This window comes from Lemur catta, chromosome 1 (assembly GCF_020740605.2).
Source record: "Lemur catta isolate mLemCat1 chromosome 1, mLemCat1.pri, whole genome shotgun sequence".
Taxonomy (NCBI): Eukaryota; Metazoa; Chordata; class Mammalia; order Primates; family Lemuridae; genus Lemur; species Lemur catta.
The window spans coordinates 5,656,373-5,670,647 of record NC_059128.1 but is presented as its reverse complement, the minus strand read 5'-3'; the positions used below and the strand labels follow the sequence as shown (position 1 = coordinate 5,670,647).

General features: G+C 56.5%; 1 protein-coding gene and 1 long non-coding RNA gene across 2 annotated transcripts in view; one reads left to right on the top strand and one right to left on the bottom strand.

Annotated features, from left to right (window-relative positions):
- The window catches only part of CCDC85C (coiled-coil domain containing 85C), a 77,009-nt gene extending 71,826 nt beyond the window's left edge, over positions 1–5,183 (bottom strand). The window contains 1 exon segment of the mRNA XM_045561018.1: positions 4,303–5,183. Within this exon segment, the coding sequence (XP_045416974.1) occupies positions 4,303–5,089 (787 nt within the window). The 5' untranslated portion in view covers positions 5,090–5,183.
- Positions 5,184–5,617: 434 nt separating this feature from the next.
- LOC123640120 lies at positions 5,618–14,050 on the top strand. The gene is made up of 3 exons (XR_006735876.1): positions 5,618–5,731; positions 10,247–10,412; positions 13,858–14,050. It is a non-coding gene; the product is annotated as an uncharacterized LOC123640120 (long non-coding RNA).
- The last annotated feature ends 225 nt before the right edge of the window (positions 14,051–14,275 follow it).

Sequence of the window (14,275 nt, the reverse complement as noted above, 5' to 3'; positions counted from 1 at the left end):
CAAGAGATTATGTACAACTACTGATTTCCTTTTGTTTCATGCTGGTCAACCAAGTGTGTGTCCTAGGAGTGCAAAGGCCAGGCTTGGGGGAGGGGTCTGGTGGGGCACCTGCTCCAGGGGGAAGCCAGCGGAGCCATCCCAGTGCAAAGTGAGGAAGGATACCCCTTCCCCACAAGGCAGCCTGTGTCACGCCACTTTCCTCCTCTTGCTGCCAGGAAACAGGGGAGCAGCAATTAGGCTCAGGGGCTAGCTTTCTGGGAGGAGGTGCCCCAAATTTACAGCACAGGCCACCACCCTCTAGAACTCGCTGGATACCAGGCACAGGGCCACAGGCTCAGTCGTCTGACACAAGAGACCCAAGACTCATCGCAGGCGCCCCCAACAAGCCCCATAGGACCCAGAGCAAGTCACCACACCTCTGCAAGCCTCAGTTTCCCCTTCTATAAAGGAGAGGTGCTAAGGCCTCCCTTCTGGGGCCATCTGGAAGCTCTGAAGGGAATGGGGTTGGGATTGGGAAGTTCTGTGTGGTAAACTGTGAAGTGCTGGGCACATCTCACATTCCTGCCTGCCTGTGCTCCTCAGGGCCAGCCCTCCTTTAGTGTGAGGCCCTGGGGACCCAACACCCCAAGGCCATTGACAGATCCCTAGGGACAGGCTGAGGAGGGAGGGAAAAGGCTTATCTCACCCACCCCATTGTCTTCACTGACCTTTGCTCTCAGCCTGCCAGGGTTTAGGAAAAGCAGCCTTATTAGCTGAGCCCGGAGGCTGCACAGAAAAGACCTATTCAGGGCAAGCTGCTTTTTTAAAGGCCCAGACCACCCGCTCCATCCTCCCTTTTAAACCAACAAAAACACAAGCAGGAGAATAAAACCGTCTCACTTTGAGAAGCTCAAAATTCTAATCCAAACTTTAAAAAGTAAATGGGGCCCATTCACGAGCTTGCAGGGAGGTTCTGGTTTCTCTGGTTTAGCTAAGGGGTAGGGGGGAGGGGAAGACACGCCTGGGGACCAGGGGGCTGCCATGGGGCACCCGGGATGACGGAGGGGCAGGTGGAGAAAGAGCTGAAAAGTCTTTTGTTTGAAAATCAAACCTGACTTCTTGGTGTTTGGGGTTCACCTGCCTCCGTGTGCCACACTAGATTAGAGCGAAGAGCACCCCAGTCCAGACTGCAGTCAGCCTAGACCAGACCTCTATCAGACAGGGCCCAGGAGCAGGAATATTTGCATACGCATGCACAGGCCCCCAGGCCGGCCTCAGCAGGGACTGCCCTGAATACAGATGGGCCACCTCCCACCTCGGCCACTAGAGGCCTTCCAAGGCATCCAGCGGAGCTGCAGGCAGGCACCACCAGTTCCCCAGAGAGGACTGCAGGGCCACCGTCCCCACTCCCAGCTCGTCAGCAGGTGCAGCCACACAAGGGACTCCAACACAAACATTCGGGTGCGCTGTCTAAACAGCAGTTTTAAAGAGAAAACCAAAGTCTGTTTGGCAAGCCCCCGAGGACTCTAGCAACCGGTGAGACCCACCTACTGTGTGCAGATCCTGACCTCCCTAGAGCTTATGTGGGTAATGGGGCACTTTGGGTTCACCTCACCTTACAGAAGAAGAGCAGAGAGGGGCTCAGCAAAGTTTGGTAATTTGCCCAAGGTGAGCGGAGGAGCTGAGATTCACACTCAAGCCTGACCCTCCGGGTAATGGGGTTATCAACCATCTGCTCAGTGGTCACTGATAAGGAAGTGACACTTCCCAGTGTGGGAGAAAGAGAGCAAACCTGGGTCAGGAACTAAGAATCAGGAGTCACTAGTGTCCTCTGATTAACAGTAACAGCAAAAATGACACCAGGCCAGGGACGCAAGCCAGCCTGTGGCCTGAGCAGTAAATGACCCTGGTGGCACCACCACCCAGGACAGACACTTCCAATGTCAGCTGCCTTCCCAGGCAAGGCTAGGAGGCTCTCTGAGCCTCCATTTGCTTGTCTGTAAAATGGGCATAACACTGCTTCTCCAGGATTCCTGTGAGAACGAGCTGAGACCAAGCACATAAGGCACAGCCTGGTATCTGACTCCACTTTTGCCACCACCCAGAGACTCATTCTCTCTTTCAGCTCAGGCACAACCTTCACTCATCTCAAAGCTGCAAGTGCCAGTATAGAAAAGCCCAGCTTCTAAGAAAAGGGCCTCTCCTTGTTTCCAGTCATTCTATTCACATTGGTGGGAGGACATCTCAAGGCTGCACAAGACTTTGAGACAAAACTAAACAAGAACAATCCCATCTGTAACTGAAATTTGTAATCATAATGCTGAATTTCCATTTCACCCCAAAGCAAAGCTTTGCTGTCACAAAATTTGCAGCAGTCCTGTTCTAAGTGAACTTGGGACTCGGGGGGAGCATAGATTCTGCAGGAAACCCTACACCCCAAACCCCACTCCCACCCCACCACGTAGGGTGGAAAACCTCCAGGTCTAGCTCATCCTCCCTCCTCATCATTCACTGTTGGGACGGAAACACTGGGCCAGTCTGGGGCCACATGTCCCTGTCCAAAACATGACAGAACCTTTCCTGCAAATCTGCTACAACACTCCACCTCTCCAGTGTCCCGCAGAGAACCACTCTTGCCAAGTGTCACTGATGACGCAGCTGAAAACCAGAAACATTTCATTTGCCAGCCACAGGACTGCAGCAATCCACTCCTTAGCACTGCACTTGGGGAAACTGAGGCCCAGAAAACTGACCCTCCAAAAGCCCCCAGGAAGGTGAGGCCAAAGAGGCTGAAGTGCTCTAAACAGCGGGGTGCATCTCCAACAAATTAAACCACCTGACTTCGCTACTCCCACTGGCCTTAAGGAGCCTGTGGTGGGAGGTGCGGTAGATACAGAGTTACAAAGAGAAACCTGAGTTGCAGTTATAGATTGCTAATCAGTAACAAAATATCCCTCTAAACCCAGTCCTGCCCTGAACTCACAGGCCAGCATGGTAAATAAAGGAAAAACTTGCTGCACTGCCACGCCTCCCCACCATGGTATAGTCCCCCCCCCCCAGCAGCCCCCACTCCAACACGCCTGCAGAGGTCACTTGGCCACCAAACCAAAGAGAAAGCATCCCTCCCCAGTTCCTGCTGTCACTCTGGGGAAGAGCAGTTATTTGAGGCCTGGATACATTTTCCCTGCATTATGAAAGTCTTTAAAGGGAACCAGAAAGGGCTGTTTACCCTCCACCTTCAGGCAAATAGTCCAGGCAGTAGAAATTGCCACCAGAACTGGGAGCCAAGCCACCAAAAATGTGGAAGAACAGGGAGGCGCGCATCTGCCAGACAGGAGCGGACTCATCAGAGGGCTGGGACAGGTAGCAGGCTGCTGGGCCCGCAGATCCCAGCTGGGCGCACTCTCCCCCCAGGCACAGGCCCAGCAGTAACACAGGTGTGGAAGACAGTGGGGAGTTTTCCTGAGGCCAAAGGTCCTCCCACCCACGCCCCGCCTCGGGTGACCACAGCACTTCCTGTAAGGCGATCAGCAGTTTCCAAATCCCTGCAGAGGCTTTATCTCCACCTCAAAGGCATAAAGCGGTTGTCATCATCTCCATCTTATAGACAAGGAAACTGAGGCACACAGAGGAGAAAAGCCAGGCTCCATTCCACCCACATTAACCTCGGGAAAGTATTAGAGCCTCAGCTGAGAAAGGTAACCCGACCAGAAGTGCAGAACTTATGGCCAACCAGGAAGCGCTGAGCCGGGCGTCCTCTGGCCCGGCTGCCTCAGGAACTGGCTGCTGGGCTCCTTCCCAATCCCCAACGCCACAGGGAGAAGCAGGGGCGGAATTCCAGCCACCGCACACACGTGGACGCTGTCTGGGTTTGGGGGACGCCTGTTGCTCCCTCCTGGAAGCAACAAGAGGGGGAAATTCTCTTGGGCTCAAGGGGCCTTTCATTTTTTTCCGTTTATTACCTCCCGCTCCCAGGCATAGATTTCCAGGCTGGGATGCAGCACCCCCAGCCAGCCCCGCAGTGCCAGATGCTAATACCGACAACTCGGCAAGCGACAAACTTTCCAGGGGCGGGCCGGCTGGGGATTCCCAGCTGGACAGGGTCAGGCACTATCACTTGACCAAGCCGCCACCTCCCAAAGCCCCACTGCGGGTGGGCGCGGGATCCCCCCCGCCCAGGATCCGAGGTCAGGTGGAGGAGGGGTTTGGAGAGGCGGCCGCCCCAGGCACGAGAAGGGTGGCCAGGGAGGACCGCCTCCAACCAGCCAAAGTTAGGGGCTTCGACCCAGCAGACCCGCGCTGCCCGGCCCGTGCAATCCTTACCGTGCAGGCCGTTGGGGATGCTCCGGTGGTGCGGTGGCGCCGACAGGTCGTCCAGGGACCGGTGCGTGGCTCCGGTCTTGCCGTCGGGGACCTTGTGCGGCCCTGGGGGCAGCAGCGGGGGTGGGACGTGGTGGTGGTGGTCGGGGCTGCCGCCGCTGCCCGCGCTCGACGTGCTGCTGCCGTCGCCCACGTCGCGGGCCCCCGCGCCCGCCGCGCCCCCCGCCAGCGGCCCGCTCAGGCTGGCCTGGCTGTCGATGGAGCTGCGGGAGCCCGCGCCGCCGCCGCCGCCGCCGCCCGCGCCCCCCGCCGCCGACAGCGCCGCGCGCTCCTCGTCCAGCAGCAGCACCAGCTCCTTGAGCTCCAGGTTCTCGCGCATCAGGGCCTCCTGGCGCGCCTCGAGCTCGCGCAGCTTCTGCTGCGAGCGGGCCACCTCGTGCCACACGGCGCCGGCCGCGTGGCGCCCGAAGCGCTGCCACTCGCGCGCCAGCTTGCGCCCCTTCTGCCGGTCGTCGTCGAGGAAGCAGCAGAGCTCGCGCAGCTCCTGGTTGTCGTCCTGCAGCCGCTGGTTCACGTCCTTGAGCCCGCGGATCTCCAGCAGGTGCTGCTGTAGCCGCCGGTTCACGTCGCGCATCAGGCCGCCGTGCTCCAGCATGAGGCCCACCTTCTCGCCCTCGGCGCGCCGCAGCCGCCGCGCCAGCTCCTCCTTGCTCCAGCGCAGCAGCTCCTCGTCCGGCACCTGGCTCAGCTCCTCCGACGCCGCCGCCGCCGCCGCCGCGGGCTTCGCCATGGCGGGGCCGTCACCGCGGCATCGCCCTCGCCCTCGCCCGGCCCGCGCTCCCCGCGCGGGGGCTACGCTGGGCCGGTCCGTGCGCGGGCGGGGAGAGGCCGGGGGCGCTTGCGGCCCGCCCCGCGCTGTCTCGCGCCTCGCGCAGCGCCCGCCCGGGCTTCCCCGGAGCCCGCGCGCCTCGGAGCTCAGCGAGCGGTGACGGCCGCCGAGTCGGGGCCGCGCTGCCGGGCGCTCTCCGGCTCCGGAGAGGCAGGCGGAGGCCGGCCCCCGGCTCAGCTCCGGGAGCCCCACCGCCCCGCCCACCCCGGGCGGGGAGAGGGCGGGGCGCTGCGGCCCGGCCCCGCCTCCCGGGGAGACGTGGGGCGAGCCCGGCTCTGCTGCCCCGACGTCCCCCGGCGCGGTGCGCCCGCCCGCCCGGCGCCCCGCCAGAGGCGCGTTCGGGCCGCAGTCCCGCCCTCCTGCCCGTCTGATTGGGCCTCTTTGGGGGTGTGTGGGAGGGGTGGGGCGCGCGCGGGGAAGCCGTGGACATGGTACAGTCCAGCCGCTGGGTTTCCAACCCCCTCTCTCCGCGGTTCAAGTTTCTGCGCCCGGAGGACGCGGCCTTGGCCAATCCCAGGGCTACAGGGCGCTTTTAAAATGCAGGTACGGCTGCGGGGCGGGGGGGCACGGTGGGAAAGGTAGGGCAGGGCTTCCCTTAAAGGCGACGCGAGGAAATGGGCGCCTAGGCCCCTCCCGGACCCGTGTCCCCCGCCCTGCCTCCCTCACCCCAAATAAACAAATACCCACGATCTGGGCGACAGCTCCCCTTCTCCCTCCCGGGGGCACCAGAGTTCAGCGTAGTCTGAGATACGACGAACAATAGGACTGTGACACGGAGGTCGCTCTCCTCCCTCAGCAGGGCTGCTCTTTGTCCCTTCCCTACCCCCGGGCTCCTCCGCCCCCATCCCCACCCAGGTCCCCTGCTGGAGCTCGCGGAGGAGCTGCGTTTCCAATCCCAGCCTGGGACTGCAGCTCTTGAGTCTGAGCCCCGGGAGGGCCGGGCCTTGCCAGCTTTGTCCCGGAGCTCTATCCGTGTGCCCTTCGCTGCCCGGACTGGGCGAGGGAGCTGGGAACTTGCCCCTGCCCCGAGCGGCGCTCAGAGCCCCGCTTCTCCGCCCACTCGACCGCTGAGTCCCTGGAATTCCGGGGAGAATCTGGGGCTCGCGAGGGAAACCCCTGGGAAGGATGGGGAAGGTCTCCTATGGGGGCCCCAACGCCGAGGTCCCGGGGCGCAGGGCCGGCCGCAGAACTCCCTCCGCACCGGCAGCCTCGCGGGCCACGCGGCTCTTCCCACAGCCCGTAAGTCTGTCTCGTTATCCTCTGGTCCCCAAAGCGCATTTACGGAGCGTCGGCTGCCAGCCGGCCGAGCTGGGTTTCCCTCCCCCAGGACCGGCAAAAAGATCAAACCTGCGCACGCGACCGTGAGCGGCCCACGGCTTGGAGCGCGCGCCCGCGCAGCAGCTGCTGTCCCCGTTTACAGTTGCTCATCCATTCGTTCAACCATGGTGCACCCTCCGCCGGCCCAGTTCCAGCCCCACCGCGCTCCAGCCCTCGGGGATTGTGCCACTGCCCTCGGGGGGACTTGGCGTCCTGGGGGAGGGGGAGGGAGAAGATAATAAACTAGATAACCGAGACCAGACTGGGTGCTGTGCAGGGAATTAAGACAAGCTGCTGTCACAGAAAGCGGTGATCAGTTACTTTAGATCCAGTGGTCAGGGAGGGACTCGGGAGGTGCATCTAAGCCGAGATCAGAGCGACAAGGACAAAGATAAGGGGGAGGGCATTCCAGGGGGAGGGGAACAGCTAGTGCAAAGGCCCTAGGATTGGCCTTAGTGGCCTGTTCAAGGAAGGCCAGGGGGCTGGGGGTGGGCTAGGGAAGAGGGGCGAGAGATGAGGTCAGAGGTCAGAGGGGCCAGATCATGTCTGATTCTGAGGTAGCTGGGGAAACCATGAGGGTTTTAGCCGGAAAGCAACATGACCTGGCTTACCTTTTAAGAGGCTCACTCTGCCCATCTGTGGAGAAGGGCACAGAGAAGTCCACGTTCACCACCGCCGGCTGTCCCCACCCATCCCCCTCTCTCCAAATAGATGGTCGGGAGAGGCTGAGCTGGAACACAGCTTCCAGGGTTAACCCACAGAGTGCTGAGGGTCCCCCAGGCTCTCCCCAAGTGAGCCAGCTCCTGCAGGGAGGGGGCATCCTCCCTTCTGGGGCACTGTGCACTGCAGGACCAGCCCAGCCCAGTTTGGGTTTCAAGAGGAAGGGGTTTCAGCTTGCACCTGGGAGAAGCTGCAGATCTGTCTTTACCCCCAGGAAGCCAGATTAACTAGCGCCCTGGAGGCTGCCTGCAGAACGAAGCCTGTATACAGAAAGTTGCTGCTGGGAGATCATGGGGTGAATATAGGATGCACCGTAGGATACACTCACTCACCAGGGAAGTTTCTGAGACAGTTAACACTGCACTTTGACCATGGCCTGTGTCTGTGTCCCCTGATCCTCCAGGGCTGGCAGCTTCAGTTGTTCTTTCCAAGAGAGAAACAAAGCCTCTATCTAGATGGGGTGGGTTTGTTTGCATCTTCTATGCAGACCAGTGAAGACTCCATAGCTTTGTTAACATCCTCCTAGCAGAGCAAAGACAAGGTGCTGGTGTTACTTAAGAGAGGGTCTCTTTGCTCCCACACCAGGGCTGGCCATGCCTGAGCAGAACAGGAGGGAGTGAGAAGGCCCAGAGCTGGAACAGGGTCATGACGCAAAGGGACCCAGAGACCAGAGCCTCCCTGAGGGCCCACGTCCACAGGGTCCAGCAAGAGGCACTCTGCCCCTAGAGCACTTACAGTCCAATAGAACCAGGATCCCCAAGTGTCTAGTGACTTTACTGGGCTATGGGGTCTTGTTCTGAAAGGCTATGACACAGTAAGAAATCAGGGCCCATTGAAAAGTGACTACAAGTATTACCAATAAAGGACAGTGTCAACTGGGCACTCTGTACCCAGCACCGTGTTAGGGTTTTATGTAGATTGTCTCGCTGAGTCCTCACTGAAGCCGTGTGAGGAACCCTCTGTCGCCATTTTACAGAGTAGGAAACTAAGGTTCACACAGGTTAAGTCACTTGTCCAAGGTCACACAGCAAGCAAGTGGGTGATCCAGGATTTGAACCCAGGACCCTTTGAGCCCAAGAGTGTGCCTTACCTCATAAACTACTGCCTCCCATACCTCAGTTCCCCCTTGTCGAGGAGGAGGAGTGGACTGGATGCTCTGCAATGTCTGTTCTGTGTGACGCTGGTTCTGTGATGTGGGGCTCTGCGCTGTACCTGGACCATGTCCCCCACCCGCTTCCTCCTGCTCCAGGCCTTCTATGTTGGAACCAAGCCTGAGAGACTCTGGAGTCCCTGGACAGCATTGTGGTCACAGCTTTCCAGCTGTTTCTGCTAAGAGATCACTGCATGTCATTAGCTCGGTCTCCCAGCAACAACTCCATCACTGACTTACTGGGTGACCGTAGGCCAGTCCCTTACCCTCTCTGGGCCACAGTCTTCTCATCCAAGCCATCCCCCACAGGGCCAGCATCAAGCACCTGGCAGAGGAGAGCTACCCCTCCTGTCCCTGCATGTCCTCCCATCCTCTACACCAGGACAGTTTTCCCATAAGGATATTTATACCCATTTTCTAGGGGCACACTAAAGTCCGGTGAAACAAGGACTGTCCAGGAAACCCAGTGCTTGCCCCTGGCAGGCTGGGATACAAAGGATGCTGGGTGGCTCTGGGCTGCCACCTCCTTCCATTTGGGATGGGACCCAAAATGTGGGGAACCTCAAGGGCAGAGTTCAGGGATCTGACCCAACTTGTGTTTGATCAGAGAGCACTTAACAGGAAGTGTGAGGGGAGGGGCAGCTGAGGCTGGGAGACAGTGAGAAGGATCCGAGTGGGGATGGAGATAAAGGGACTGACTGTGGACTGTCAGTATCGGAACCCCTCCCTGCCCCTTCCCAACTGACTCCATGGAAACACACCCTCTTCAGCTGCTGACATCTCCTTATGTCCTTGCCCCAGGAGCCAGACAAAGAGCCAGATTCAAGGCACAGGGGAAACTGAGTCAGGAGAGCTCTGTGCAGGGCTGGCTGTCACTTACTTTAAAGCACTTAAAAACATTACTCCTGCCAGGTGAGGTGGCTTGTGCCTGTAGTCCCAGCTATTCAGATCACTTGAGGCCAGGAGTTCAACACCAGCTTGGGCAACAGAGTGAGATCTCATCTCTTTCAAAAAATGAAAAAAATTAGCCAGGCAGTGGTGTGCACCTGTAGCCCCAGCTACTCTGGAGGCTGAGATGGGAGGATGGCTTAAGCCCAGAGGTTTGAAGTTTCAGTGAGCTATGGGCACACCACTGCACTCTGGCCTAGGTGTCAGAGCAAGACCCCATCTCTAAAACAAAAACCAAAAAAATTATTCTTGTGACAAACTAGTTCATATTGGACAAAACATCAAGAAAGCAGACACAGGGGAACCGGCCACCCAGATTAAAGAAACAGCACCTCCCCACACCCTGGTCTCATGGGGTAACCAGGAATCTGAACATTGTGTTGGTAATGCCTGTGCTCTCAGTTTACTATACTCCCCCTATAATATAGTGCTCGGTTTTGCATGCTTCTCAACCTGCTTGCACGGCATCACACTCACGTGTTCATTTGCAGCGTGCTTTTCCACTCCTGGTTACACTGGCATATGTTGCTGTGGCTCATTCATTTTCCAAGCCACATAACAAGGTTTCTCAATTGATATTTAGGACCAGATAAGTCTTTGTTGTGTGGGGCTGTCCTGTGCAATGTCAGATGTTTACCAGCATCCCCAGCCTCTACTCATTCCATGAAAGCAGCCCCCCAAAACATCTCCAGATGTTGCCAAATGGCCCCTGGGGACAAAATTGCCCCTGGCTGAGAACCACTGCAAGCTATCTAATGTCCATTGCATGCACATATTGCCCTCACTTTTCTCTTCTTCTGTTGAAGCACATTTGTTTCTAGTTCGTTTTTGGTTTCGGTGGGGTTTTTTGCTGTCACCAGCAGTGCTGCCATGGACGTCCTTTTACATGTGTCTCGGTACACATGAGAGTGAATTTTGCTCAGGTCTATATCAAGACACAGAATGGCTGAGTCATCAGCATGCACAGCTTCAACTCAACCAGGTGATGCCAAACTGCTTTCCAGAGAGGTGGCACTCATTTGCCCTCCTGCCAGCAGGATGCAGTGCGTGCCTTGCCCGTCCTCGCTGATGCCCAGGGTTGTCACTCTGGTGAGTGAACCTTCCTGCTCTTTCCACAACCCACTTTGTCTTTCTTGATGCTCTTGAGAGAAGCCCAGGCCAAATTTCATACTCTGGGTGCCCAGTGTATTAGGCGGGAAAAAAAGGAAAGAAAAAACAGCCTAACAAGTTTACCCACCTGGGATTTAATTGAAATGTTTGTATTTATCAAATTGGTGCTCTCATGCATACACAAATGCAATGCAACATGATTTATGCTACTTATAATTACAGGGTTCACTTCAGGTGATAAGTTCCAGGCCCCAGACACAGCCTCTGAGCCAGGTTGTGTATCCCCGTGACTGTTGGCACCACTGTGCAGGGAGGGATGAGGCCCAGGCCAGGTGGCCCTGCCTCCATGGGAGGCTTGCTTCTGCCTCCCCGCCGATTGTGCACTCCTTGAGGACTAAGCCTCTCCTCTGGGCCCCTCAGTGCCTGGCCCAGGTGGTGCTCCATGGGTGTCTGCAGCTGCCCCTTCTGTACCAGACACCTCCGGGTCATGCCTGCCCAGCCCCCACAGCCTCCAGATGCCAGGCAGGCCAGGCCTTGAGTGCTGCCCTAGGCCCAAGGTCTATAACCAGAAAGTCCACCCCACCTGGCCCTGCCCTGCCCACTGCAGAGATCTGAGCCCAATCTCCTCTGGTGCTTGAATATTTCATGCAGTGAGGGTGGAATGAAAGTCGCAAAGACCTTAATTGTTAATGTGGCTTCTGCTGGCTGCAGGCCCAGCCCTCCCAGCCCCCTCCCATTTGATGCAACAACAACAGTAACAGTACTTCCTCGTGCACCCCAGGCCTTGCCATGACCTGCCCTGGGTGAGGCTGCACTGAAATGAAGTAATCCCCCAATCCCCAGCTGGCCAGAGAGAAGCGGTGACACGAGTAACTATAATGACCAGATCATTTGGCCTGCTGCTCCCCAAGGCCCACGCGGCATGGTGCCTGGGAACTCACTAAATGTTTGTTGAATGGATGATAAAGAAGGAAGCTGGGTTAAGTAGAAAAGCTCCAGATTTAGAGTTTCTGTCTCTGGCCTGACACTACCAGTGGGGGGGGCCCTAGGCAATGTCACACCCCCTCTCTGAGCATCTGCACCTGTAACTGAACAGAAATCATTGCATCCTCCTTGCAGGATGGGGAGATGCTCAAGTGCACAAGGAAAGGTAGGCTGGAAGCCTAGGCCACACTGCGAGGCAGGTGGGGTTGCTCTCCCAGGGAAAGGGCTGGGAGGCCAGTGAGTGCTCAGAGCCAGGCTGGAATGCAGATTCTCAAGCCCCAGCACCCAGACACATAATTGCATGATGAAGAATCACCAGCTAAGCGTCCTGAGCACTCAGAGTCCCTGTGAGCACATCAGGGTCCTGAGGAGGCGGCTGGGCGGGCTCTCAGAACCCGGGCGGCAAGTAAGCCCAGTGGTTCCAGCCCTGGCCACTCCTTAGAGTCACCTGAACGCTTGTAAAATGCAGGTGCTCGGCCCCACCCCAGGCTAAGTCCATCAGGGGTGGTGCCTTAGCAGCCAGGCTGAGAAGCTCTGCCGGAGATGAGGCTCTTGTTCGCTGGCATCAGGCTGAGCTAGAAGGAGACACCCCCATTTCTGTGGGGCATCCCCCTCCCCAAGTGCCTGGATTAGAGACATTCTCAACAGCAACTCCAGAAGCTGGAAGATCACAGAGCCATGTCTCAACCTCCTAAAGTAAAACAATTTCAGTACCTATGCAAGCAAGCGTGAGGCTAGAGTAAGACAGTTTCAAATTATAAAACAGAGGATTATTTCCCAGATATCCTTTCTCTAAAATTAGGAATTGAACCACGAAACAAGGAGACATGACATTCAGGAAACGGTATGGCAGGGTGATGGCACAGGGCAGCAGCAGGGTGAGGGGGCGGCCAGAGCCTCAGTGCTGGTGGGGTGGGAAGGGCCGCGGGGAGAGAACACAGCTCAGGGATTCCCTGGGGGCCTGGCCGGCTGGAGAAGAAGATTAGTGCCCTGTCAGAGAGTTTGGTGATAAGTCCAAAGAAAATGAAGCAAGTCCAAACAAGGAGGCAGTTATTAATCCCCAGGGAAACCCAGAAGCTGTAGCAGGAAGGAAATCTAGTCACAGGACAGACTGTGGCCCGGTTTATACAGTCGTGTCTGCACACACGGTGGTGGGCCCATGAGGTTATAATACTGTACTTTCACTGTACCTTTTCTGTGTTTAGATGTGTTCAGATACACAGATACTTCCCACTGCGTTACAGTTGCCTGCAGTGTTCAGTAGAGTAACACGACGCACAGGTCCGCAGCCACGGAGCCGTGGGCTGCACCTCACAGCCCAGGTGTGTCGTAGGCTACACCGTCCAGGTTCGCACACTCTATGATCACACGGCAACGAAGTCGCCTAACGACTCATTTCTCGGAACACATCCCTGTCAAGTGAGGCATGACTGTAGTTTAACATGTGAATAATATTGATTTAACAAAATATCGTGATATAGCCATAGTGCGAGGATGGGGCAGGGGCTGACATTTGCAGCCTGAGGACCTAAGTGAACTAACCCCTCTTCATCCATAAGAGAAAGGCAGTTGAAAATGTCCAATGTTGGAGAATTAATAAAGTAACAGTCCCAGCGTGTTGTATTCAAACGTGGAGAAAAGTCGCAGAGGAACTGAAAGTGCAGTAGCTGCCTCTGGGAAGCAGGAATCGGGTGGAGGGAGAGAAGGCAGGGCTTTTTTTTTTTTTTTAACAAGCCTTATAATTTTAGTTTTGAAACTCTGTGCACATGTTTTTATATTTTAAAAAAACCACTTGGCATTGGACCTCTCCTTATTGACGCTGGAAGCTAGAGGACCACAGAGCAGTGATCGTGAGGGAAAAGGATTTCCTGCCTGGATTCTATGTCTACGGAAAGGATCAACCAAGGATAAGACTGGAATATAAATACTTTTAAAAATGAAAGGTCTCAAAAAAATTAGCTGCTGTGCACCATCTAGGAAGCCTTTGGAGTGCGTGTTGTCACAGGCAGGAGAGACCAGGGAGCGGCACTCACCAGGACGGCGGATCCTTCCTGGGCAGAGAACCAGCTCCAGGGTGGAGGGTGGGCCCAGGGCAAAGGGAGCCAGGTATTAAATGTCAGCGCATTTGGCAAGGCCATCGCTAGGTTTAGAATAGATGCGATGAAAAATTAAGAAGAGACACCTAAATGCAGTGAAAAAGTGCATCAACTCCACGGCATAAACAAACAGCACTGTTCAAGGAACTGCCATTGACCATTCCCTGACTTTCACGGAATAACATTTACATAATCGTCATAATAAAGCCCTTGACCAGCAATTAACTGAGAAAGGGATAAAGCCCTCTAGAGAGGCTCAGGGAGGGGAGATCTGGCAGACAGCGGGGGGGGGGGGGGGGGGGGGGGGGCCTTTAAGAGAGCTGAAGCCTCATCTGTCCCGACAGGAAGGCCACAGAAGTGTCTGGAATTGAAGCATCGAGAAGCAGCAATGTCAGTGTCTTACGAGAAATGTGCAGGCCAGACCCGAAAGACAACTAACAGCGGAAACGGGTTACCCTGGGGGGTGGGAAAAGGGAGGAAGGGACAGGGAGCCACTTAATTTCCTTGTAGACATTACAGTGTCATTTGATTTTTTAAACCTAAGTGCATGCATTGTTTTATTTACAATATAAATATACTTTATGTAAGTAGTAACAAAACCTAGCTCTGGGCTGTGGCACGTGAAACAAACGAGACCGGGAACGTTCCCTGAAGGAAGCCCCCAGACCTGACCCTCATCAGACACCCCAGGCCGGGGCCTCCCTGCTGGAGGGGGGAGCCTGTCAGCCCCTCGCTTTCCCCAGTCGTTTCCAGTTTAGAAAC